Source organism: Globicephala melas, chromosome 5, assembly GCF_963455315.2.
Source record: "Globicephala melas chromosome 5, mGloMel1.2, whole genome shotgun sequence".
NCBI lineage: Eukaryota > Metazoa > Chordata > Mammalia > Artiodactyla > Delphinidae > Globicephala > Globicephala melas.
Genome location: NC_083318.1, coordinates 99,664,516 through 99,689,757, shown reverse-complemented (window position 1 = coordinate 99,689,757; position 25,242 = coordinate 99,664,516). Strand labels below are relative to the sequence as shown.

Sequence of the window (25,242 nt, the reverse complement as noted above, 5' to 3'; positions counted from 1 at the left end):
ATTTCAACATCCCTGCCATATCTGAGTCTGGCTCTCATGCTTGATTTGTCTCTTCAAATTGTGCTTTTTCTTGCCTTTGATCACCCTTTGTAACTTTTTGGTTGGAGGCCAGACATGATGTATCAGGAAATAGGAACTGAGGCAATTAGTCTTTTAGTAGAAGGTTTTATGTTAATCTAGATAGGAGCTAGGCAGTACTTAACATTTTCTGTAGCTCTAAGTGGCAGAGGCTTGTTTCCTCTGTTTTCCTTGTTGTTTTGTCTTCTTCCCTGTTGTGTTTTTTCCCTAAGAATTCTTTGTTAAAGAGTCTGTCTTGGAGCTCTCAGTCATACTGCACAGATACTACACTGGAACTCTGTTGTCATGGTGGTAGGGTATTTGGGAAGCATTCAATAATCTTATATCTCTGTCTTTTATTTGGCCTGGGTCCCTGGGCTGTGATTTTCAGAAGTATTTCTTAGACATTTTTTTCTCTTCTCCCATGATATAAGAAGGCTAAAGGGGGCTGAGATTGTCTAACTTGCTTTTCCTCAGGTGAGATAAGGCTCTGGTAGAGTAATTTCCTTCAGAGGGCAGGACTTTGTCATGGAAAATGATATGGGTGTATTTCAAAATAGTTATCTTCTCCTCCCCTGAAACACAAGGGGATCCCTGATCTTAATCATGAGAACTTGGTGGGGTTCCTGGGGATAAATCCTATAAAGTGTGGAGGTTCTCCTAAGAGTGGGGTTTTTAACTGTCAAGCCAGTTAGCATCCAGTAACTTGTCAAAGTTACCATTTCACTGTTCATATCAGTTACTGGCCCAAGCAGGTCTGCTCCTGGTAAGCTGATCTCTAATGTGATTCTATCTGGCTGTTTCTCCAGTTTGGGAGTGGTGGTTTGCCCTATGACCTCAATTCTCCTTCAGATCTAATAAAAGGCATTGATTTTTCTGCCTGTTCAGCCTTTTTCTTATGATTCCATTTTCTCCATCCTCTCTTAGCATATCAACTATATTTTTTAAAATTTTATAGTTCTGAAATTTCAATCTGTCTGCTTACATTATCCATCTGTCCTTGCATGTTGTGGGATATGTCTTGCTGTGAGGATGGAGTGATGACTTCAGCTCCTTATATGCTGGAGCTGAAACTGGTAATTGCCTACAAACTCTTTTATTTTTTATTATTTTTATTTATTTATTTTTTTTGTGGTACGTGGGCCTCTCACGGTTGTGGCCTCTCCCGTTGCGGAGCACAGGCTCCGGACGCGCAGGCTCAGCGGCCATGGCTCACGGGCCCAGCCGCTCCGTGGCATGTGGGATCCTCCCAGACCAGGGCACGAACCTGCATCCCCTGCATCGGCAGATGGACTCTCAACCACTGCTCCACCAAGGAAGCTCCCAAACTCTTTTTTAAAAGTTCTTCCCTGTTTTCACTATAAAGCAAGGCTGAAATAATCCTGAGGAGTCTTCCCTGATCTCTCTCTGCTAAGTGAAAAGCTCCTGCCTATGTACTCTAGTACTTGGTACAACTACAAGTATTTCATATATTGACTCTTAGCTCTGTGACTCTGTGAATGCCTGGAGAACAGGCTTTTTGGCTTATCTTTGCATTTCTTGCATATGGTATAAATAAGTGTCTGCTTAATTGAAAGGAAAAAGGAACAAAACACTGTTCACTAATTAAAAACAAAGTACTACTTTTATTTGGCTCACTTCTCCATTTATTAGATAACCACATGTGGAGAGGCACAAAGCACTTAAGTTTTACATAACTACAAAGTTATCACAAATCCCAAACTTTTTAGCCACAGATACTTCACTTACTCTGTTTAAAGAAAAAGCTTTCAAAACATCTGAGTTAGCCTGATACAGAGACCCTGAATAAATGGGAACTACATATTTTTAAATGCTTGTACTTCCTGCTCTAATAATGTCTTCTTTAAATTGAATCCAGCATAAAAGGGATTGAAATATGTAAGGTCATGATGCAAATGCTTTTGAGAGATAGTGAAATTAATCTGTACAACATGGAAAAAGATGTAATGTGCACACAAGGTCTGCAAGGATTCACTGAGCCATCTGGGCTTCCATGGCTTGTGCTGTCCATTCTGGTGCTGTCTGACTGATTTTCTCCAAAAGGTTATTCACTTGGAAACAAAGCGATTGGATCTGTTTGTCCCATGTTGGCAGGGCTTCTCGTGCTAAAGAAAAAAGGAATAATGTACAAAGTTGAAATTACTCCTTTGCAACCACAGTGAATGTTGAGTTAGAAGATAAATACAGTAACATTGATTTTTAAAAGTTTACTCCAAAAATCTTAGTTAATGAAATTAAGCTAATTAAAAAATAGTTAAGAAAAGTACCCCAATCACTGGTACAAAGTATAAACAAAACAAAACAAAAAACACAAAATAAAACCAAACCACCTCAACTGCAGCAGTCAGACAGACAACTTCACTGAGGCCACCTGTTCCCTCACCAATGTCTACTGCTTCGTAAGACACTGCCACCAACTGGGGAAAGTGAAACTTGAAAACACTACGATCAGTGAAAGAAGCTAAAAGGTCACATATTGTATGGTTTCATTCATATCAAATATCCAGAACAGGTAAATCCATAGAGACAGAATAGAAATTGGTTGCCAGGGGTTGGGGAGAGAGGTATGAGGAGCAATTGCTTAAGGGGCATGGGATTTCCTTTTGGGAAGATGAAAATGTTCTGGAACTAGGTAGAGATGGTGGTTGCATAACACTGTAAACATACTAAATGTTACTGAATTTTTCACTTTTAAATGATTAATTTCATGTTATGTGAACTTCAACTCAATTAAAAAATAGTAGTGGAGGAATAGGTATTCCTTTATTAACAGTAAAATTTACTATAAATTTATTACCTAATATTGTTACAGATCAATGGAACCAAATAGAGTACAGAAATAGATCCGAACATATATGTGGAACCTAATATACGCCAAAGATCAGAAAGGATATTTTATTTAATAAAAGATATTTGCATAATTGGCAATCCATCTTAAAAAAAATAACTAGACCATGCCTTAAAATTATACACAAAAATGAACTGCAGACAGATTAAATTTCTAAATATAAAACAATAAATAAAATATTAGAAGAAATTTTAGGAAAATATTAATTTTATCCCAAAATGAGGGAGACTTTCTTTTTTTTTTAACATCTTTATTGGAGTATAATTGCTTTACAATGGTGTGTTAGTTTCTGCTTTATAACAAAGTAAATCAGCTATACATATATCCCCATATCCCCTCCCTCTTGCGTCTCCCTCCCACCCTCCCTATCCCACCCCTCTAGGTGGGAGGGAGACTTTCCTAATCAATACAGAAAACACAAAAGCCATAAAATTAAAAATGGACATATTTGGCTGCAAAAGAGCTTTTAAATGTGTTTATGGCATGCATTGCGTTACAGAAACACAACTGACAGAAAGAGAAAAATATCTGTAACAGATAGGAAAGGTGTGGAGGGGGAATGAAGGAAATAGACAAGAAAAACTAACATGAATTCACAGAAAAGGAAATACTAATGGCCAATACATGGAAAGATATTAAACTTCACTAGTGCCAAGGAAATGCACAATAAAACAATAACAGAGTATTTTCCCCTCAACAATTGGCAAAAGATAAAAAGAAGAAGAATATCCAGATCTTAAAGATTCATTCTCTCATATTGGTGGAAGTGTAAATGGCTACACCTTTCTGGAAAGCAAACTGGCAGTAGCTATTAAGAATCAAAATATGTATATCCTCTGATGCAAAGTATGCAACTTCTGAGACTCTGTTCTATAGAACTAAGTGTCCCAGTATATAAAGATACGCACAAGGAAACCACCTGAATGTCCATCAACAGGTGAATAGTTGAACTCCACGAAATACTATGCAGCTATTAAAACAAATAAATTAGATTTATATCTAGTGACTTGCAAATATATTCACGGTACATTAACTTAAAAAAAAAAAAAAACCACTTTGGGACTTCCCTGGTGGTTCAGTGGCTAAGACTCTGAGCTTCCACTGCAGGGGGCATGGGCTAGATCCCTGGTCGGGGAAGTTCCACGTGCCAAGCAGTGTGGCCAAAAAACCCCCCAAACAAACAAACAAACAAAAAACAAAAAACACTTCATAGAACACTATGTACTTTAAAGTATAATGCCACTTTAAAAAATCTCTACATGTTTTTACTTATCTATATAAGCATGTAGAAAGGCACACGAGACTTTAGACTGACATTAGTTATGCCAGGCAGCTGGGATCAGAAGAATGCAGGTGAAAGTGGAAAGACATTACGGACTCTTCCTTTATTCATCCTTGTAATGTTTTACTTCTTATTATGAGCAGATTTACCATTGTAGTTTTTAAATCTAAGAAAATTAGAAAGTAAAATATCCCATATTCTATCAAGTTGGTATACGTTAATTTAAATTGTGTTTACTTTGTGACGCTTCTGCTATACTCTTCATCATACACTGTGTTTGCTCATTCAATAATTATTTATTTCCCACTTACAACGTGCAGGGCACTGGAAAAGATGTTGAATATACCATGGAGAACAAGAGACACTTAATATCTATCACTAGGAAGCTGAGCTTGGTTAACAGAAACAGACATTTAGACAAATTCAGAAATTCAGGGTGACAAGCATGTATGACTTAAAGCCATACCTAACCTGGGAAGTCAGGAAAATCATTATTGATTAACATTGTTCAAACTAAGACATGGGGACAAACAGAAGATGGCTGGAGAGGCTGCTTGTGGAGAGGGATGACTATTTTGGAATGTTTCAAGTGGGAAAGAATTTACAATGCTGGAAAAAACAAAAAGTCCTGTGAGCTGGATTGGAAAGAGAAAACCATAAAGGATCATGCAGGACCTTTTGGAGACTTTGTAGAATCTTACTCTACAAGCAATGGGGAAGCCATTCATCAGCATGTCAAGGAAGAGAGTCACATTTAATAATTTGGTTTTTATTTCTTTTTTCTGTTTGTTCACATTTTTAAAAGATCACAATCCCTCTGGCTCTACTAGGGCAACTGGACTAGAAAGGAGCTATTGTAGATGTGAGAAAAAAAGCTAAAAGGCTATTTCTTAAGCCCAGAAGGGGTTTCAGGGGTTCAGAACAGGCTGGTGACAGTAAGAAATGAAGAAAAGTACATGGATTCCAGATACACTACAAGGTAAAATTCGAAGGATTCTGGGCAGTGAAGAAGAGAAGGGGTCAAGGATAAGGAATGCTGGAGAAAGCGAACAGTGTAGTTTCTGGCTGGCTCCTGTTTTGGGAGGCAGGCAGTGGAGGAGATAGTGAATTCAGTTCTGGGTATATTCATTCTGAGAAGCCCACGAAGCAATCAGGTGGGAAACACCTATTAATCAATTAGAGCCGCTGAACCTGGGACTCAGAAGGGAGATTTACACTAGAAATCTAAGCGCTGTCTGCATAGAGATGGTAACTGAATCAATGGGAATAGGTGAGATTACCTAGGGTAACAGTAGAGGAGAAAAAGGCCGAGGAGTATGTCCCAAGCAACCCCAATATTTAAATTTAAAGCACTATAGAATCTACAAAGACAACTGGGAAGAATACCTGGAGAAATAGGAGGAAAAACAGGAGAACAGGGTGAAGGAGATGACAGAAGTCAAGAAGGGGCGGGGGCACTCAAAAAGGAGTGAGTGATCAACCCTATTCAATATGTGGAAAAGTCAGGATGAAGCCTGAAAGATAAAAGGATTTTTGTTAAAATGGAAGAGACCTGACCATGTTTAAATATTGATAAAAAGAAGCCAACAGAGAAGAAAAGGATGAAAATAGACAAAATAATTGCTAAGCTCAGGTTCCTAAAAAAGATTTCTTTTGGAGCAGGGAGTGGCAGAGTTCAGAGAAGGGATCCAAAGTACAAGAGGAAGAACTGGAGAGAGAGATAGAAACCATCTCCCATAAAACACGGAAGAAGAAAAAGACAGAATTAGATCTATATTGAACAGAGAGTGAAGGAGGAGAAAAGTCAGAGGTTTAGGAAAATGAAATTTGAAATAGTCATTGCAGAGTAGGGAAAAAGTGGACTAGAGAAAAGTATCAAGAATCCCAGGCAGCGTCGAGAATTCAGGACCTTGAATTTTGTAGTGGTATCAATCTGTCTGGTGCTCTGACTCTTCTCCAGCAACGTTAGTTAGTTACTTAAGTACAGGCATGGAAAAGATGGAGAATGGGTTCATTCAAGGTGAAGTTTTGCTGGACAGCAGGAACAAAAAGTTCGCAGGCAAGTGTTCTGGGGCATCTGTAAAAGAAGTAACTGAATCATGAAAATGATTGAAATCCTGATTTCATGATTCACGATGAATCATGAAATCTAAGCTGGATAGGAAGAACAGTAAAGGTTAAAAAAGGGCTGAGCTGACTGAAAGAAAGTGAAAGCAAATAGACCAGAGGCTCCAATGCAGTCAAGGAAGAGGTGAGGTAGAAGTACCTGAGAAAGACCACTAGAAAGGCTGGGAAAAGGTCATGGTCAGAGTGGGATACTTCAAATTAAAACTGTACAAGTGGAATGGTTCTGGGTAAGGTCCAGGGCATAAATGAGGTGGGAAGAAGGGCTGAGGAGGTATTAGACAATGAGAAAGACAAGAGATCTACTTACCTGTCTGTCTTCATCATTTTAGTGAGCTGCTAAACAGGAAATGCAACTGTCATTTCTACATGCCCAATACATGGTATGTGGTCAATAAATGTTTGGTGAGTAAATGAGTGAACTAACATAACAATTCCAATTTCAAATTTTTCCACGGCATAGAAAATGCTGCATTAATTAGATTCATGAATATAAGTTCATAAAAATTATTTTAAATTATTTCTTTGGGAAATAAGCTCATTCCAGTAGTAAGATTCTGGGTCAAAGGAAATTGCTCAACATGTTTTAATCACAAATATACAACACTTCACTGCCATTTCATTATGATATAAACAAGCAAAACTTCTTACTTTCAAAATGAACTATTCCATCAATCTGATCAATAAATCCATTCATACGTCCTTCTGTTATCATTTGCGATGCTATCTTTTCTGCCTGTTTAAAAAAAACAATAAATTCTTAGACACTTTAATTATCATTTCTAGTTATTCACATATTCTCACCAAGAGAACTGAAAGCTCTTGGTTTAGCTACCCGTCACTAAACTTTACGTATTTGTTCATCTGCCAATCATTACAAGAATAAATCCTGTAAATCTGCCTGTTATATCCCCCCAATTCTTTCTGGGTACAATCCATTATTTTAAGTTAATTGGGATCTGTTTTTCTTGTTGTAAGATTTTAAGCAAGAATCTAGCCTTCTAACCAACTTTTCTCTCTGCCCAAAATCAAACTAACAATTTTTCCTCTCACTGGAATCCACATCTCAAAAAAATCCCTAGCTTTTCTTATTTTATTTCATTTCAATTTTCACAGTATTTATCACCCCCAAAACTCTCTAAGACAGTAATATTTTTGAAGAAAATATTGAAAGGAGGAATAATGTTCAAATTTAAAAGGGAAACGAAAGGATTTAAAAGACCATTAAAGGGGAGCAAAAGGTCCTCTACCTAATTCCTAAAGAAATACTTCATGTTTACTGTCTGTTTAGTAAACTGGGTTGTGACAGTCATTTTAGTAACTCTGACCATCTTCACAATCAACCCTAAATCACTCTTGAACAGACTGTGACTAGCATTTATTGTTAAAAATATATTCACTTCCCTTAGTCTCAGCAAGGGATCAATACGTCAAAGCCTAAGAAGAAAGCACCTTTTAATGGTAACTGAAGCCTTGGTTCCGAAATTGTTCCACGTCCTTTACTGTGTGTTGAATGTGTACACGTAAAGGAATTGTATTAGAAAATACTAAATTTAAATTTCAGTAACAGATAAAAGGGGATGTGACCATAACTACATGACTCTAAGCTCTACAAGTTTTGTAGTGAGGTGGATGGACTTGGAGTCTGTCATACAGAGTGAAGTAAGTCAGAAAGAGAAAAACAAATACTGTATGCTAACACATATATATGGAATCTAAAAAAAAATTGTTCTGAAGAACCTAGGGGCAGGACAGGAATAATGATGCAGACGTAGAGAATGGACTTGAGGACACAGGGAGGGGGAAGGGTAAGCTGGGACAAAGTGAAAGAGTGGCATGTACATATATACACTACCAAATGTAAAATAGCTAGCTAGCGGGAAGCAGCCGCATAGCACAGGGAGTTCAGCTCGGTGCTTTGTGACCACCTAGAGGGGTGGGATAGGGAGGGGGGGAGGGAGACGCAAGAGGGAGGAGATATGGGGATATATGTATACATATAGCTGATTCACTTTGTTATACAGCAGAATCTAACACAACAATATAAAGCAATTATACTCCAATAAAGATGTTAAAAAAAAAAAAGTTGTACAAGTTAGGTAAAAGTAAGGTTGATTGCTTGCTTTTACTGTTACTTAAAATTAAGAGAATGTTTTATAGATGTTACGTGAAATACCCTCTACATACGACCGGTACTTTTTGGGAATTTATACATAGCCAACCAAACGTTACCATGATTAAGAATAAAATTAACTCCCTAATAACTCAGTCAACTTCTTAAGTTAAATCAAGCACAGAAGTTACAATAGAATAGCCCAGAGTATTACCATAGTCATTCTCTCAAAGAGATGAACTTTTTAAACTTTGAGTCAATCTAGGGCAGAAAAAAGAATTAAGGCATAGATCAAATGTTAGTTAAAAATCAGAAACCACTATGAAGTGGATTTAAACAGATACTAAACAAAGATATTCTTATAAAATGGGTATCATAACCTGGAACCCCTTTAAGATTTCCATTCTAGGTCACTTTACCATAAAATACAACTTAAAAAAAAAACCAAATCAAAGAAAATTCCATTACAGTACTATTTTGACATTCAAATAATTTATTTCCATTTACCTTAGGCTTTTAATGTATATTTTTGTTGCAACTGCCAATATTTATCAATTACAGTCGTCTCTTGGTATCCATGGGGGCTTGGTTCCAGTAGCCCCCATGAATACCAAAATCCATGGATGCTCAAGACCCTTATATAAAATGTAGTAGTACAATGAATACAGTTGGCCCTCCAAAATATTCCTCCAAAATATCCACAAATTTTGTATCCGCAGATATGGAGGTCCAACTGTATATATTTTATTTTCTCTTTATGTCAATAATTTAGTCTCTTAACTTCCTTTTATGTATTGGAAATAAGAAAATACCTTAGCTGCAGGAATCTCTAAAAGGGCTCCAAGTTCCTCAAAGGTAATATTATTATATAATTTGCTTGCAGACAATAAATTGTGTTCAATAACAGCTCTGTCCAAGATGCTAGAACCTTAAATATAAATAAGAATGTTATAACTTTGAAACTAGTTTTACACTCTTAAAAGATGCATCTTGTTAAAAATTTTCTAGGCATGTACTAACTCATAATCATTGCCTTTATTCTTATCAAAAATTTAAAAGTAACCAAAATCCCTTAATACATTTTGAATAACATGCAGTTAAATACAAATAACATTTAGAAAATGATTGGCAAGTATTTATTAACTAACTGAACAGATTTAATCCTCTGGGTTTGGGGTTTTGCTTCCTCGGACTAGCTACCAACTTCACTAACTTTTCTTTTCTTGCTATAAGCACATACTTTTATTAGCAAGCAGCAGCAAAACAATCATGCAAACAATCATGCTGTTTGTAAGCCTGATAAGTCAAAAAATACTGCTCAATGGAAATATCTCTATTCCCCTGGGCACTTCACAAGCACTTTACTCTGAGGCAAACGTGAGAAATGTTTGGAAGGCAGGATCCCTTCATGAGATATCAGGCATAGGATCCTCCCTTAAGTAAGATAATACAGGGCATGACAAAGTTATGGACCTCAGGCCCCATCCTGAAGGTGTGGCTCACTCACTTCTTTTTTTTTCCTTTCCAGTTTTATTGAAATATAATTGACATATAACATTGTATTTATTTAAGGTGTACAACATAGTGAGTTGATATATGTATATATTGTGAATTGATTACCACTATAAGTTTAGTTAATTAACATCATCACCTCACACAGTTACCATTTTTTTTCTTGTGACAACTTTTAAGATCTACTTTTTTAGCAACTTTCCAATATAAAGACCTAAATAAACAGGAAAATATGGAAGACTTAATATTGCTAAGATGGCAGTACTCTCCAAATTGATCTACAAATTCAGTGCAATCCCAACTGGCTTCTTTGCAGAAACTGACAAGCTGATCTTAAAATCTATATGGAAATTCAAAGGACCCACAGAAGCCAAAACAATTTTGAAAAAGAACAAAGTGGGAAGACTCAAATTTTCTGATTTCAAAACTTACTACAAGGGACTTCTCTGGTGGCACAGTGGTTAAGAATCTGCCTGCCAAAGCAGAGGACGTGGGTTCGATCCCTGGGCCAGGAAGATCCCACCTGCCGCAGAGCAACTAAGCCCGTGTGCCACAACTACTGAGCCTGCGCTCTAGAGCCTGCAAGCCACAACTACTGAGCCCACATGCCACAATTACTGAAGCCCGCATGCTGCAACTACTGAAGCCTGTGCACCTAGAGCCCATGCTCTGCAACAAGAGAAGCCACCGCAATGAGAAGCCTGCGCGCCACAATGAAGAGTAGCCCCTGCTTGCTGCAACAAGAGAAAGCCCGCGTGCAGCAACGGAGACCCAACACAGCCAAAACTTAAAAATTAAAAAAAAAAAAACTTACTACAAAGATACAGCAACCAAGACAGTGTGGTACTGGCATGAGGACAGGCATACAGAATAATGGAACAGAATTTAGAGTCCAGAAATAAACTCACATTTACAGTCAACTGATTGTCAACAAAGATGCCAAGGCAATTCAGTGGGGAAATAAGAGTCTTTCCAACAAATGGTGCTGGGACAACTGAATATTCACATGCAAAATAATAAAGTTGGACCCCTACTTTACACCATATACAAAAATTAACTCAAAATGAATCAAAGACCTAAATGTAAGAGCTACAATTATAAAATTTACAGAAGAGGGGCTTCCCTGGTGGCGCAGTGGTTGAGAGTCCGCCTGCTGATGCAGGGGACGCGGGTTTGTGCCCCGGTCCGGGAAGATCCCACATGCCGCGGAGCGGCTGGGCCCGTGAGTCATGGCCGCTGAGCCTGCGCGTCCGGAGCCTGTGCTCCGCAACGGAAGAGGCCACAACAGTGAGAGTCCCGCGTACCAAAAAAAAAAAATTTACAGAAGAAAATAGAACAACTTTTCATAACCTTGGATTAGGCAATGGTTTCTTAGATACAACACTGTAAGCACAAGCCACAAAAGAAAAAACATAAATTGGACTTCATCAAAATTAATAACTTTTGTGTTTCAAAAGATACCATCAACAAAGTGAAGAAACAACACACAGAATGGGAGAAAATATTTGCCAATCATTTATCTGATAATAAGATCTAGAATGTATAAAGAATTCTTACAATTCAATAATAAAAGCATAAATAACCCAATTTAAAAGTGGTCAATAAGCATATGAAAAGGTGCTTAACACCATTAGCCCCCAGGGAAATACAAATCAAAACCACAATAATATACCACATTTCATACCCACTAGGATGACTAAATCAAAAAGACAGATAATATAACAAGTGTGGGAGAAAATATGGAGAAAACGGAACCCTCACACACAGCTGGCAGGAATGTAAAATGGTGCAGCCACTTTGGAAAACAGTCTGGCAGCTCCTCGAAAGACTAAATATAGAGTTACCATATGACCCAGTACTTCCACTCCTAGATATACATCCAAGAGAATTAAAAGCTTATGTCCACACAAAAACTTTTACATAAATGTTCACAGCAGTATTATTAATAGCCAAATAGTGAAAATAACCTAAATGTCCACTAACTGATGAAGAAATAAAATGTGGTTAACAGAATGTTATTTGGCAATAAAAGTGAATGAAGTACTGATGCACACTACAACATGGATGAACCTTGAAAACATCACGTTAAGTGAAAGAAGCCAGTCACAAAAGATCATATATTGTATGATTCCATTTATATGAAATGTCCAGAACAGGCAAATCTCTAGAGCAGAAAGTAGACTAGTAGTTACATTGTAAAACTCTGAGAATATACTGAAACCACTGAATTGTAATAACAACAACAAAACTATGTCTCAAGGTTGCTAGTCATAGGGTTGTAATGACAATAAACAAAGATGTCCAAGAAAGATAAATAAGGAAGGCAATAAAGTCTAAAATGGAAGAGGAAGAAGACAAAATGCCTGTCCTATATATTGATACATAGTCTCCTATGAGAAATTTGAAAATCATTTGCATTCTCTGAGATCCTAGTGAATAGCCCTCATTTGAGAAAAGAACTATCTGATGTTATCTTTTTTTTTTTCATGGCCAGAATGCTCAAAGTCAAATGTGAAGCTCAACTACATCAATTCTAGAAACTCTTTCTTATTTATCTAGCTTTTGTTTGTCAGATATCTTCTTGCAAAAGAATTTATTTAAAGCTGCTCAGAATACACAGAAGACAAGAAAATTTTAAAGTTAAAAAGAAAAAGAATAACAACAATCAAAACACACACATTACACGTGGGCTACAAGTTTAATTTTTTAAACTTTCTAGCAGCCCATCAAATTAAGAAAGCTGGGACTTCCCTGGCGGCACAGTGGTTAAGAATCCGCCTGCCAATGCAGGGGACACGGTTGGAGCCCTGGTCCGGGAAGATCCCACATGCCATGGAGCAACTAAGCCCGTGCGCCACAACTACTGAGCCTGTGCTCTAGAGCCTGTGAGCCACAACTACTGAGCCTGCACTCTAGAGCCCACAGGCCACAACTACTGAGCCCACAGGCCACAACTACTGAAGCCCGTGTGCCTAGAGCCCATGCTCCGCAACAAGAGAAGCCACCGCAATGAGAAGCTCACAAACCGCAACAAAGAGTAGGCCCCGCTCACTGCAACTAGAGAAAGCCCAAGCGCAGCAACGAAGACACAATGCAGCAGAAAATAAAAATAAATAAATACATTTTTTTAAAAAAATTAAGAAAACCAACCAGTTTATCAACTCACAGTGTTTAAATAAGATAAAAATCAATTGCTCTGGAGAATCACAACTAATCCTAAGACTGAAAAGGAATTTTTCTGAGGATCTGCATAAAGAATATCCTATAGAATAAATATCTCCTTTAGACAGAAAGATAATAATCAATTGATTTGTTTCTTAAAGTACAATTAAATAAAAGAAATTCTATAGGTCAATATAATTGCTTCAATAATCTGTAACTCAGGGCAGTAAGACTGGTGAGGTATATACCTTTCAGCCAAATCTTACATAAATAATTCTTTACAGCTAGATTCTCTTCAATATGGGATGACAGTGAATCCAAGGCAATGAGTCTGACAGCTCTGCACGTTTGTCTTGACCTTTTCCATGTTTCTGGTGGCCTACATCTATATTTTTATTATCATGTGTGTTACTATTATAAGCTACTTTAAAACCTCTGTAGATAAACATACATAAAATAATTGATGTTATGAACAAGCATCTATTACAAAATTCTTTCCCAGCAAAGGCAGTCTGACTTAAGCAAATACCTAGGAAACATGACACCAAGTTCTATTCTTATTGGAAACACTTTCCCCTCAGTAACCTTGGGCAAGCTATTGTGCCAAATTTTGCTCTAAAATAGGACTGGATAATTATGCTCTGTTACAAATTGATGTTTAAGATTAATTAAGGTACTTATCAAATGGTTTGAGTCTTTAAAAAACCAGGCACTATAAGCCTAGCCTATAATTCTTCTGCTCTTAGAGTTTCCAAAAAATGCTTTATTCCATGAAATGCTTTCCAATAGAGCTACTCTTATACTTCAAACTCATATCTGTGTATAATATTCATCTTCAGTCAATACTTCTTTTACCAAGTGTTACATAAAAATATTACAGAAAGATATCAAGATGCTTCAAATTTAACATATGTTCTACTAGTGTGACCTCAATATTTACTACCACATACTTATAAGAAGTAATCATTACCATCAGCTGTAGTTGCTTTCTGGTGAGGCATCAGCATGGCAGCAAATTCTTGAAGTTGATTTCCTCTGATGATCCTATCTAGGTACATTTTCTCGAGGATTCCATAAGCAGCAAGTTGCTGGCACCTTTCATCCTTAAAAAGAGTAGCAAGCATCCGAGAACGCTGCTGTCCTAAGGGGAACAAATGAGCATCACATATTCTCACAATCTGTTTTTTCAATGAAAAGCAATCTTTTTTATGACCCCATTTTTGCCTACTAAAATATGCAGGCTGATTCTCGTTATTTCTGGTAGTTATGTTCTATAAATTTGCTGCCAACACTGTATTAGTGAATACTCAACTCCTGCTCCTAGGGGATATATGGGGTTAGGTTCCATGAGCCTCTGGTCACAACATTTTTTTCAGCTGGTCAATATGTAACCTTGTTTTGTGTATTTCTGTTTAAAGGCACCACATTCAATACGTATTGTTGATTCAGTAACATTGAATTCATGGCTTACACTATAACTCATGCCTGAATTAAGCTTACCTAACTTAACACACATCGTTTCTCCAAAAGGCACATCACAGACTTCCCACACATAAGTACACAAGATAGTACTTCAGCACTATGCTAGGGGCCATTTTAGACAGCAAAACCACCAACAAAATGCATGAAAATGTGGAGAATGTGGTATTAAATAGACCACAAAAAGGACACTTGTTTATAGTATGAGAGCTGAAACAAGGTAGAGCATTGCCTTGTTCGATCCCAGCTAGAAACATAAGCAGGGAGACTCAAATTTTTTGCTGCTCTGCACATGTCTGCAAATGACTGTGAAAGCATCATACTTTGAGTACTGATTTGGGGGTGATAAATTTTAGGAAGCAGGCAAAGTCACAAATGTGGAATCTGTGAATAATGAGGATTAACTGTATATTCATTTGTGAAGACTATGATATACAATCATTCCCTCAGTATCCAATGGGGATTGGTTCCAAGACCACCCCCCCAATAAATACCAAAATCTGCAGGTGCAAAAGTCACTTATGTAAAGTGATATTGTTTTTGCATTACCTTCATACATCCTCCCCTATACTTTAGATCATCTCTAGATTATGTATAATACCTAGAGATGATCTATCTATGTAAATGCTATGTAAAGCGTTGCTGGCACATGGCAAATTCAAGTTTTCCTTTTGGAACTTCCTAGAATTTTTTTTCCCAAAATATTTTCAATCCACAGTTGGTTGAATCTGCGGATGAGGAACCCCTGGATATGGAGAGCCAACTATATGCCAAAATGCTACATGTGGTTCCAGTTATAGTTGTTATTTTCTTCTTCTTGCTTATCTGTACTTCTACAATGAACATGCATTCTTCCCCTAATAATAAAAAATTTATAAAAGATGAACAAACATTTCTCAGATGGGAAACTTGATTTTCATAGTTTCAATTTATACCTTCAAGGACCTTTAAATGGTGAAAAAATACATGACAACTGATGACATTAAAAACTGAACTAATGGAAATAATATGAACAAACTTTTTCTTTTTAAATTTATTTTTAGCTCTATATACTGAAAGAGCCTAATGACAACGAAACCCAGCATCAATGAGCATATCTAGTAACCTGATCTCACTATCCTCATTAAAAGGAACTAGAGATCCTCAAAAAATAGCTGATTTCATGTCTGAAACAGGGAAAATACAAAAGGAGCCTGAAGCATCTTTTTATGCTATTGATACATTTCAGGCAAGTACTCAAAGACTAATGGGGCTGTGTCAAAAAGACATAATTTGGTCATATTTGGGACAAGTTGAGCATCAAAAAGAATAACAACTATAATTTATTGTGACACACTGAATAAATAAAAAACAGAGTCAAATATACAAGAATGTTCACAGCAGTACTACTACTAATAGCTAATAAGAAGGCAATAGGATAAACAAATTGTGGTATATTCACATAATGGGATACCACATAACAATGAAAATGAAGAAACTGAATGTAACAATGTGGATAAATTTCATAAAGCTGAGCAAAAGAGGCAAGACAAGAGTATATATACTATATGATTTCATTTATATAAATACAAGAAGCGGGCAAAATAACAATTGCTCTTGGGGGATAGGGGTTGGGGCCAGTGGTTAGGAGAAAGCAGGACAGAATATTTCAGGGTGCTGGTAATATTTTGTTTCTTGTTCTGGATGTTGATTACGTGATGGTATTCATTTGTGACAATTCATCAAATTGTACACTTCTGATATGTACAGTTTTCTGTGTGTATATTATACATGCAAAAAAATAAGCTAAGAAAAAATCCACAGTGATATTTGGGGAAAAAAAAAAAAGGAGAAAAAAGGAAAGCTCCTGAAGAATACTATCTAATAAATACAGAAGAAAAGAATTAGTAAATCAACATTTTTCATTTTTATTTTATATTACACATATAATGAGTGATCCAGGCAAAGATTATTAATAGATATTAAATTATGGAAAGGAATATGTGAAAGGAATTTGGGGAACAGGATTTTTGTAGTGTCAAAGCAGCACCCCATGAATTATTTACAAAATACACAGAGGACAATGTACCTTTACAATGGAATTTCTACCTTAATCAAATGAACAAACTCAGCATCACTAACAGTGGGACCAACCTGACAGTGTGTGCTCTCTGACGTGATTCAACAGCAAGTACACAGCATCATTATAAGGTATTCTTGCTAGAAAAAAAATAACCTGAATCTAATCTCACCTCTGGCTAACTTCCATTTTACAGGAAATATAGGGGATTAAGGAATAAAAAAACAATATATATGTATCAAAAAATCTAGGATGAAGGACATTTTACCTAACAACTTCAAAGTCAGTATTTTTTCTTTTTTTAAGTGAGGCAACTATACAGTGTTGTATGTCAACTATATCACAATAAAGTTGGCAGGAAAAATAAGGAAACTACTCTAGACTAAAAGAGTCTAAAGACTAAAGAGCCATAATCACCAAATGCCACACATGAAGTTGCTCCTTGTTCAAGGGGAAAAAGGCAGGTATAAAAGATATTCTTGAGCTAACTGGGGCAGTGATAACATGGACCAGCTGCTAAATTCTACAGTGGAATCACTGTTAATTTTTTTAGGGATGATGATGGTATTGCAGTTATGTAGAAAAATGTTCCTGTTCTACAGAGATACATAATGTATAAAGAGGCAGTGTCATGATGGCCTACAACTTACTTTAAAATGATACATCAAAAAATATGTGTGTGTGCGCATTAGAGTGAGAGAGAAAGCAAATATGACAAAAAGCCAGGAAAGTTTAGAAAAAGAGTAATGAAGGGGAAGTAGATCTGCAAGATAATAAAACACTATAAAGCTATAATAATTTGAAGAGCATAGTACAAGTATATTCATAAATAGACAGGCTAATTAACGGAACAGAATACTATGTCCAGAAATCTACTACAGTGTGCTTCAAATCAACAGGGAAAAAAAAGACGGATTATTCAATAAAGAATGCCAGGTCAAATAACTAGCCATTTAGAAAAACAAACAAACAAACGTTAATTTCCTATCTCATTTCTTACACTAAAATAATTCCAACTGGATTAGGATTTATAGGTAAATTTAAGTAGGTGAAACTAATCTATACTAGTGATTACTCTTGGGGGGCAAGGGTTAGAGATCATGACTAGGAGGAAGCATGAAGGTAAAAAATGAAACCCTGAAGCAGCGATTCTCAAAGGCGGTCCCCATGACCTTTTCAAGGGATCAGTGGTTGACACTAAATTTAGAATAACAAAGACATCCTGTGCCTTCTTCATTGAGTTGACATTTGCACTGCTGGTGCAAAAGCAATGGTGGCAAAGACTACTGGCACCATAGCACAAATCAAGGCAGTGGCACTGGCAACAAACTGTATTACGCCACACACTCAACAGTCAAAAGAGATAGTTTCACTTAAGAATGTCCTAGCAGCAGTAAAAAATTATTTTCATTAAATCTTGACACTTGAGAACATACCTTTTTAATATTTTGTGTGACGAAATGCGAAATGTACTTACAGAACTTTTGCTATAAACCAAAGTATAATGGTTGTCCCAAGGAAACAGTGCAAGCTGAACTAGTCTCTTTCATGAAACACATTCACTTAAAATAACAACTGACAAATTATGGTTTCCAGACTTAGGTATTTGGCAGACATTTTCTTAAAAATGAACAAAGTGAGCCTGTTACCACCAATCAACAGCATTTGCTGCCCTTGATAAAATTTGAGTTTTAAAGAAAAAAATTAAAATTTCTGAAAACTTCTATCTGCCACTATGAAGCTGACAACCTTCCAATACTTAAAGGTTTTTCTGATGAGATCAGTGGTAATACATTGGATATTGGATAATAAAGTACATCAATATTTGGAAGCTCTGCATAAATCAGCAAACCAACATTTTCCAAACAACAAATACATGATGGTACAAAATCTTACATGGGTAAAAGATCCATCAATGTTGAAGACAGACCAAGATTTTGACATTATAGAGTGCAAAATGTTCACTGATATGGTTTCAGATGCCACATTCCAATTAACCCATAAGAACTACACTACTTGTCAAGTTATAGTATCAAAGATGAATACCCACGATTATCTGAAAAAATCACTAAACATGCCTCCTTTTTCCAACTACATATCTGTGTGAGGCTGGCTGAACATGTCATTAGGCTCTCAACTAAACACAGTTCAAAAATAGACATTCTGGGCTTCCCTGGTGGCGCAGTGGTTGAGAGTCCGCCTACTGATGCAGGGGACACGGGTTCGTGCCCCGGTCCGGGAAGATTCCACATGCCGCGAAGCGGCTGGGCCCGTAAGCCATGGCTGCTGAGCCTGCGCGTCCGGAGCCTGTGCTCCACAACGGGAGAGGCCACAACAGTGAGAGGCCCGAGTACCACAAAAAAAAAATAGACATTCTAAAATGATTTAGAAAAGCAAGCCATGGCTTAGAATTATCAGCATTTCCTCTCAATGCCCTTTCCTGCTTTATAAGTTGAATGATTTACATGTTACAGTTTAGTAAAAAAGAATACAGAATAGTTTATTATTTATATTTATGGAAGAAAAAGATAAGCACCAGGTCTAAAACTGAGGCTTGAATATAAAAAAAAAAAAACCCCAAAGCAGTACATTATCACAGCACTCATTTCTAGATTTTAATTTTCATTTCCCTTTGTCTAATTCTCAATTTAATATCCATTTTTTCAGTGATATTTTAGGAGAAGTAAACTTCAGATTACCTCTTAACTACTCCTAATACCTGACAGGCTGATAAATGCATATTTTAAAATGTCTTAAGTTAGCAATGCGCTGTTTTTAACTGTTTAAATTTATCATAATTTTATTAACAAGACATCCTCTTAAAGAATAGCTCCTTGCTAAATCCTCAAATAGTAATGAACCTGAAATTATTAAGCAAAGATAACTTACTGTTCATTAAAGTGTAAATGACATATTTACCTGCTGATGCTAAGATGGTACAGTGCAGAGCATGTTTTAAGGCCTCTAGTCTTTCACTTTCGTGCACTATTGTCTTGTAAGAGAGCTCGTTGTACCTTTGTGCAGCTTCAATGAATTTTCTTCTATAATCAAGAACACGTGCATAGCAGACCTATACGAGGGAAAATGTTTCAATTAGGGAGAAAAATTAAAAATAAAAAGCAAAAGAAAATTTCTATTATATAACAGTATTTATCAGATATTCTGGAGCACCTTATTACTGAAGGATTCTCCAATACAAAATTAATTTTCCAAATTAGCTCATCTGTTACCTTATAATGTATCTGTAACTGCTCATTGGTTGATTCATTCTGAAGCAATGATGCCCGATTTATGTAAGCCTCTGCCTGGACTGGATCATCATCCTCCAGATATAGCCTAGCAATCTTCAGGTATGTCTCCAGTTTATAATCTACATTGTACTGTCTAGGGTATAACAGAAAGACACAGAATAACTAAATATTTCATCAAGAAAATTTTGGGAGTGGTAGGAAATACATTATTTTTTCCTTATATATATTCTGTTAATATAAGGGAATCATACTTTTATTGCAGTATATTATGTAGACAAGCTAAAACATATTTCCAGAATAAGATTTATTGAATTTTTATTATTTTTATCATTGTTCATTTTATTTTAGCTTCTTCTAATCCTCAGATAATCTCACAAATCAAAGATCTTAAAAAAAAAAAAAAAGCTCAGTTCAGGGACATATCATATACTACCAGGGAAACTATGAACATGTACAACCATCCTGGAAAACAATTTGGCAGTATGCTCTCCAAACATCCTTTGAATGCTTTAAAAATGCATATCCTCTTTACCTACTGTATTTTACCTCTAAAAAATAAATCCTTAAAAAAAATCATGGTTGTACATACATATATATGTACAGAATATTCATTTGTAAAGTTATTCATAAATATCCGTAATAAAAAAAATGGAAATCGCCCATAATCATATTTGTGGTAATCAATTAAGTTGTGGTACATAAAGATGGTAGATGCTATACAGTTATTATAATAATTACTTCTGATAATAGTCATAAGTTTTTGCTAAGTGAAAAAATTGGATAAAACAGTACATAAAACACCATCCAAATGTATTTCTATACATGCATATCAAGATAGTAATAGCAATTATCTCTGAGAATACAGGTGGTTTTCATTTTTCTTCTTTATCCCAATAGTCACATTTTATGCAAAAAATGTATAACTGAAGACCTAACATAATTCAAAACTCACATAATTCAAGATTAATCCTCACAGAAAAATTAATTCTATTTACCAGTAAAAGTGGAGCCACCATTTGGCAAGAACAGAGTTTACAACTGACTTGGCCCAGCTTTGAAATTAATTCTGCAAAAATTTTTATATCGAGCTTCCCTGGTGGCACAGTGGTTGAGAGTCCACCTGCCGATAAAGGGGACACGGGTTCATGCCGCGGAGCGGCTGGGCTCGTGGGCCATGGCTGCTGGGCCTGCACGTCCGGAGCTTGTGCTCCACAGCAGGAGAGGCCACGGCAGTGAGAGGCCCACGTACAGAAAAAAAAAAAAAAAAAAAATTTATATCAATTCAAAATTTTCCATAAGTCATATATTATTATTTTTTATTATATTATTTCCATTCACAACTCATATTTACATAAACTGCTACAAATAGCACCGTATTTTTTGCATTTCCATATTTTATGCCAAGATATCTATTATGTCCATTATTTTCAGAATCAGAGTGAATCATTTTTTAAAGAAACAGGCTCTCAATAATTTACCCAAATCACTTTAACTTGTTTAGAGAACCCACTGAATTTTCAGTTCTTGGTATCCTCACAGATAATGTTATAGTACTCTCAAAATGATAATTACCACCACTGCAAAGAACAATATCTATTTTATATTTACATCAACTACCAATGAAAATAAATCATTTGCTCTGTGCTAGGGAGAAACTGTTCCAGACAGAATAAGACCAAAGCAATTAAGAAAGCCTCCAGCCTTTTCAAACTATCCAAGAAAAAACCCAAATTAACAAGAGGCCTTAGAAAACAAAATTCAACATCTGCGTATGAATGAAGGCTTTTTAATATACTGATTGCTTTTTCAACGGGCATCACTGTCTAACAATTTCATAAATGCACAAAAGGCAAGATGCCTGAAGTAGTGTTTGACTTATGATCACAAATATTAATGAAGACAAAAAAAGAATCCCTTATTCACCTGGTAAAAGAGAAGTAACTGAAAATATTTTTTGTCATTCAGTTGGTATTTTTATACTTGCCAACTGAAAGAGGAAGTGTGTTTAATAATACAACCAAGAGTTTCACACCTTTCATCCTTCTATACAATATACTTTGGAGGAATGTTTCATAAAGAACTATAAATATTTTTTAAAATACATATCAAAGGTAAGACTAGCTGGATAACAGTCATCTTAATTTTTTCTAATTGTTTTTCCATCTCATTTTCTCTAGTATCTCAAACCTAACAATCCATTGAACCCATTGTGACTCCAAACCACTGATCCTACTACAGTTATTGTATTTTTCCCCTTAAAGGCCTCACTTCCTCCTTACCTGGCTTAATTCCTATGGTCAATCATTTCCATCACTGAATTGCACGTGCGCTCGTCTCCCTTGCCCCTCTCATGCTGTCATACTGGTTGGGCGAAATCATAATGCTGGTTAAACCTAATAGTTCATCTACTCCTTTCCTGCAACCATGTAGCCGAACTCTGATGAAGAAAAACACCCAACCAATCTGACTGATCCCATTTTAGTGACTACGACCTTTAAATGAGCCTTAATGCTGTACACCGTCTCACTCTCCCAGAGAATTTTTTTTGATATTCTTATATCTCCTCAACCTCACAACTCTCACCCCCATCCACACTTCAGCTGATGACTCTGATTCCAACTTCACTAAGAGTATTGAAACAATCAAAGAAAACAGTACTTGCACAAACTCCATCACCACATTACTAATATCTGCACCCATATACTCTGTGTTCCTGGCTGTTACCATAGATCACTGGGACTATTCTGCCCACCAGGGAACAATCTGCAATGTTTACAGACATTTTTTTCTTTTTTCGGTATGCGGGCCTCTCACTGTTGTGGCCTCTCCCATTGCAGAGCACAGGCTCCGGATGCACAGGTTCAGCGGCCATGGCTCACGGGCCCAGCCGCTCCACGGCATGTGGGATCTTCCCAGACCGGGGCACGAACCCGTGTCCCCTGCATCTGCATCGGCAGGTGGACTCTCAATCACTGCGCCACCAGGGAAGCCCTACAGACATTTTTGATTGTCACAACTAGGCATAGTGGTGTCACTGGCATCTAGTGAGTAGAGGCCACTGATGCTGCTAAACATCTGCAATACACAGGACAGCCTCCAGGACAAAGAATTATCCGATCTAAAATGCCAAGAGTGCCCAGGCTGAGAAACTCTGCCACAAATGAACTGTCCATGCTCCTATCTGAAGCCTATCCCTCCACTGGATTCCTTCCCCTCTAGTCTACTCCTGCAAGAATCCTCTCCACTACTCCCCTATGTCAAATTTTTGCTTTCCACTGAATCATAAAAGAAAAAATAATCTCAGCCTAACCTCCGCTGTCATCTTCTACCCTACTTCTCTGCTCCGTTTTATGAAAACTTCCCCAAAGAGCTGCCCATGCCCACCATCTCCAATTCTTCTCTTCCCATTCTTTTTTAAACAGCTCCAATCAGGCTTTCACTCTCACCATTTCAGCAAAACAGCTTTTGCCAAGGTCACCAATGACCTCCACGTTACTACCTTTTACGGTTCACCTTCAACTCCTCATCTTACTTGACCATCAACACCATGTTGATCCCTTGCTCCTTCTTGATACATTTTCCTCATTTGGCTTCTGAGATATCACACTCCACATTCTTCTGGTTTTCCTCTTACCTCAATGGACAATCCTCACTTGCTGTATCTTCCTCCTGCCCCTGACCTCTTAATGTCAGAGTGCTCAGTACTCAGTGCTCTTCTCTACCTATATGCCCTCCCTTGGAGATCTCGTCCAATCTAAAGGCTTTAAGTTCCATTTATATATCAATGACTCCCAAATGTACATCTCTAGTCCAGACCTCTCTCCTAAACTCCAGACTAATATATTCAACTCCCTACTAGATATTTCCACTTGGTTATCACATGTCCAAAACAGAACTCTTGATCTTCCCTCAAAATCTATTCTTTACCACTCAGTAGATGGCAACTTTATTTTTCCAGTTATTCAGACCGAAACTCAGGACTTATCTTGGCTCTTTTTCTTGTACTCCATGTCCAAGTTGTCGAGAAACCCTTAGCTTTACCTTAAAAACACATCAAGGGTCCAACATTTCTCACAATCTCCATCTCACCTGCAGTAGCTCATAAGCCTCTTAACTAATGTCCCTACTTCTATCATCGCATGTCTACAGTTTACTCTCAACTCGGTAGTTAGAATGATCTAACATGATCAGATCATGTCAGTCCTCTGTACAAAATCCTCCAATGGCTCCCCACTGTTTTACTTAGAAAAAAAGCCAAAGGCCTTACAATGGCTTACAAGACCCCATGTAATCTGGTACCCAATACTCTCTGATCTCACCCTCTATCACACTCCCCTTTGCTCACTCCACCCACAGTGGTCTCCCTGCTCTTCTTAAAACACTCCAAGCATGTTCCAGTCTTAGGGCCTTTGCACTAGCCATCCTCTCTAAGAGGATCTACTGATAACTCTTCCCTCAGGCAGCTCATAGCTACTCTGTTACCTCCTTCAAGTGTTTGAAAAGGTGATATCAGGACTACCCTACCACTCTAATCACCCTATTTAATAATACATCCTGTCCCCACTTTGCCCCTTTTCCCCATAGCACTTATCACCTTCTAAAATAGTACAAATTTTACTTATTTATTTATTAAATTGTTCATTATCTGTTTCCTGTAACAGAATGTAAAAAAAAAAAGTAAGTGAACAATTATACATGTTTTATATCCACTATTTACTATACTTTTGTCCTGTTTCCAAAGGAATTCCCACCAACACTTGGGCTGCATTTCTCCAATCTTCTTCTTTTTCATATATGGATGCAAGATGCTGTCTTATGGAAGCAACCTGGAATAGGAGGTATACATGTTAAATTACTTCCGCTGATATTAGTAAACTAGTTAAAATAAATAGATGATAATCTATTGTGACAATGCTCTCATTCAACATATTATGCAGGCAAGTAAATAGTAAAAGTTTACCTAGACTACCCAAATTTTTAATGACTTTTGCATTTACAGAATATCAAAAGAGTGAACTAACACATTCTGCAATGTGGATTATGGCAATAATTTAGTTGAAATATTAAGTTTTGCTTTTGTGTCACTGCATATATAATGCTGGAGTTCTCCTATGTTCTTAGCCTAATCAACAATTTTACTGATTTTTAAAAATTATCTAGGGACTTCTCTGGTGGCACAGTGGTTAAGAATCCGCCTGCCAATGCAGAGGACATGGGTTTGAGCCCTGGTCCAGGAAGATCCCACATGCTGCGGAGCAACTAAGCCTGTGCGCCACAACTACTGAAGCCTGCGCTCTAGAGCCCGCACGCCACAACTACTGAAGCCCGTGCGCC

General features: G+C 36.9%; 1 protein-coding gene across 2 annotated transcripts in view; it reads right to left on the bottom strand.

Annotated features, from left to right (window-relative positions):
* Positions 1–1,654: 1,654 nt before the first annotated feature.
* COPS4 (COP9 signalosome subunit 4) overlaps positions 1,655–25,242 on the bottom strand; it is a 35,573-nt gene continuing 11,985 nt past the window's right edge. Inside the window, exons 4-10 of one of the 2 annotated variants that reach the window (XM_030878042.3) lie at positions 24,631–24,734; positions 19,888–20,041; positions 19,577–19,727; positions 14,090–14,260; positions 9,258–9,373; positions 6,984–7,068; positions 1,655–2,183 (exon numbers count right to left, since the gene is read on the bottom strand). In XM_030878042.3, coding sequence (XP_030733902.1) covers positions 2,050–2,183; positions 6,984–7,068; positions 9,258–9,373; positions 14,090–14,260; positions 19,577–19,727; positions 19,888–20,041; positions 24,631–24,734 — 915 coding nt within the window. In that variant the 3' untranslated portion in view covers positions 1,655–2,049. The remainder of the gene's footprint in view (positions 2,184–6,983; positions 7,069–9,257; positions 9,374–14,089; positions 14,261–19,576; positions 19,728–19,887; positions 20,042–24,630; positions 24,735–25,242) is intronic. The other variant, XM_060299583.2, reaches the window with a different exon arrangement.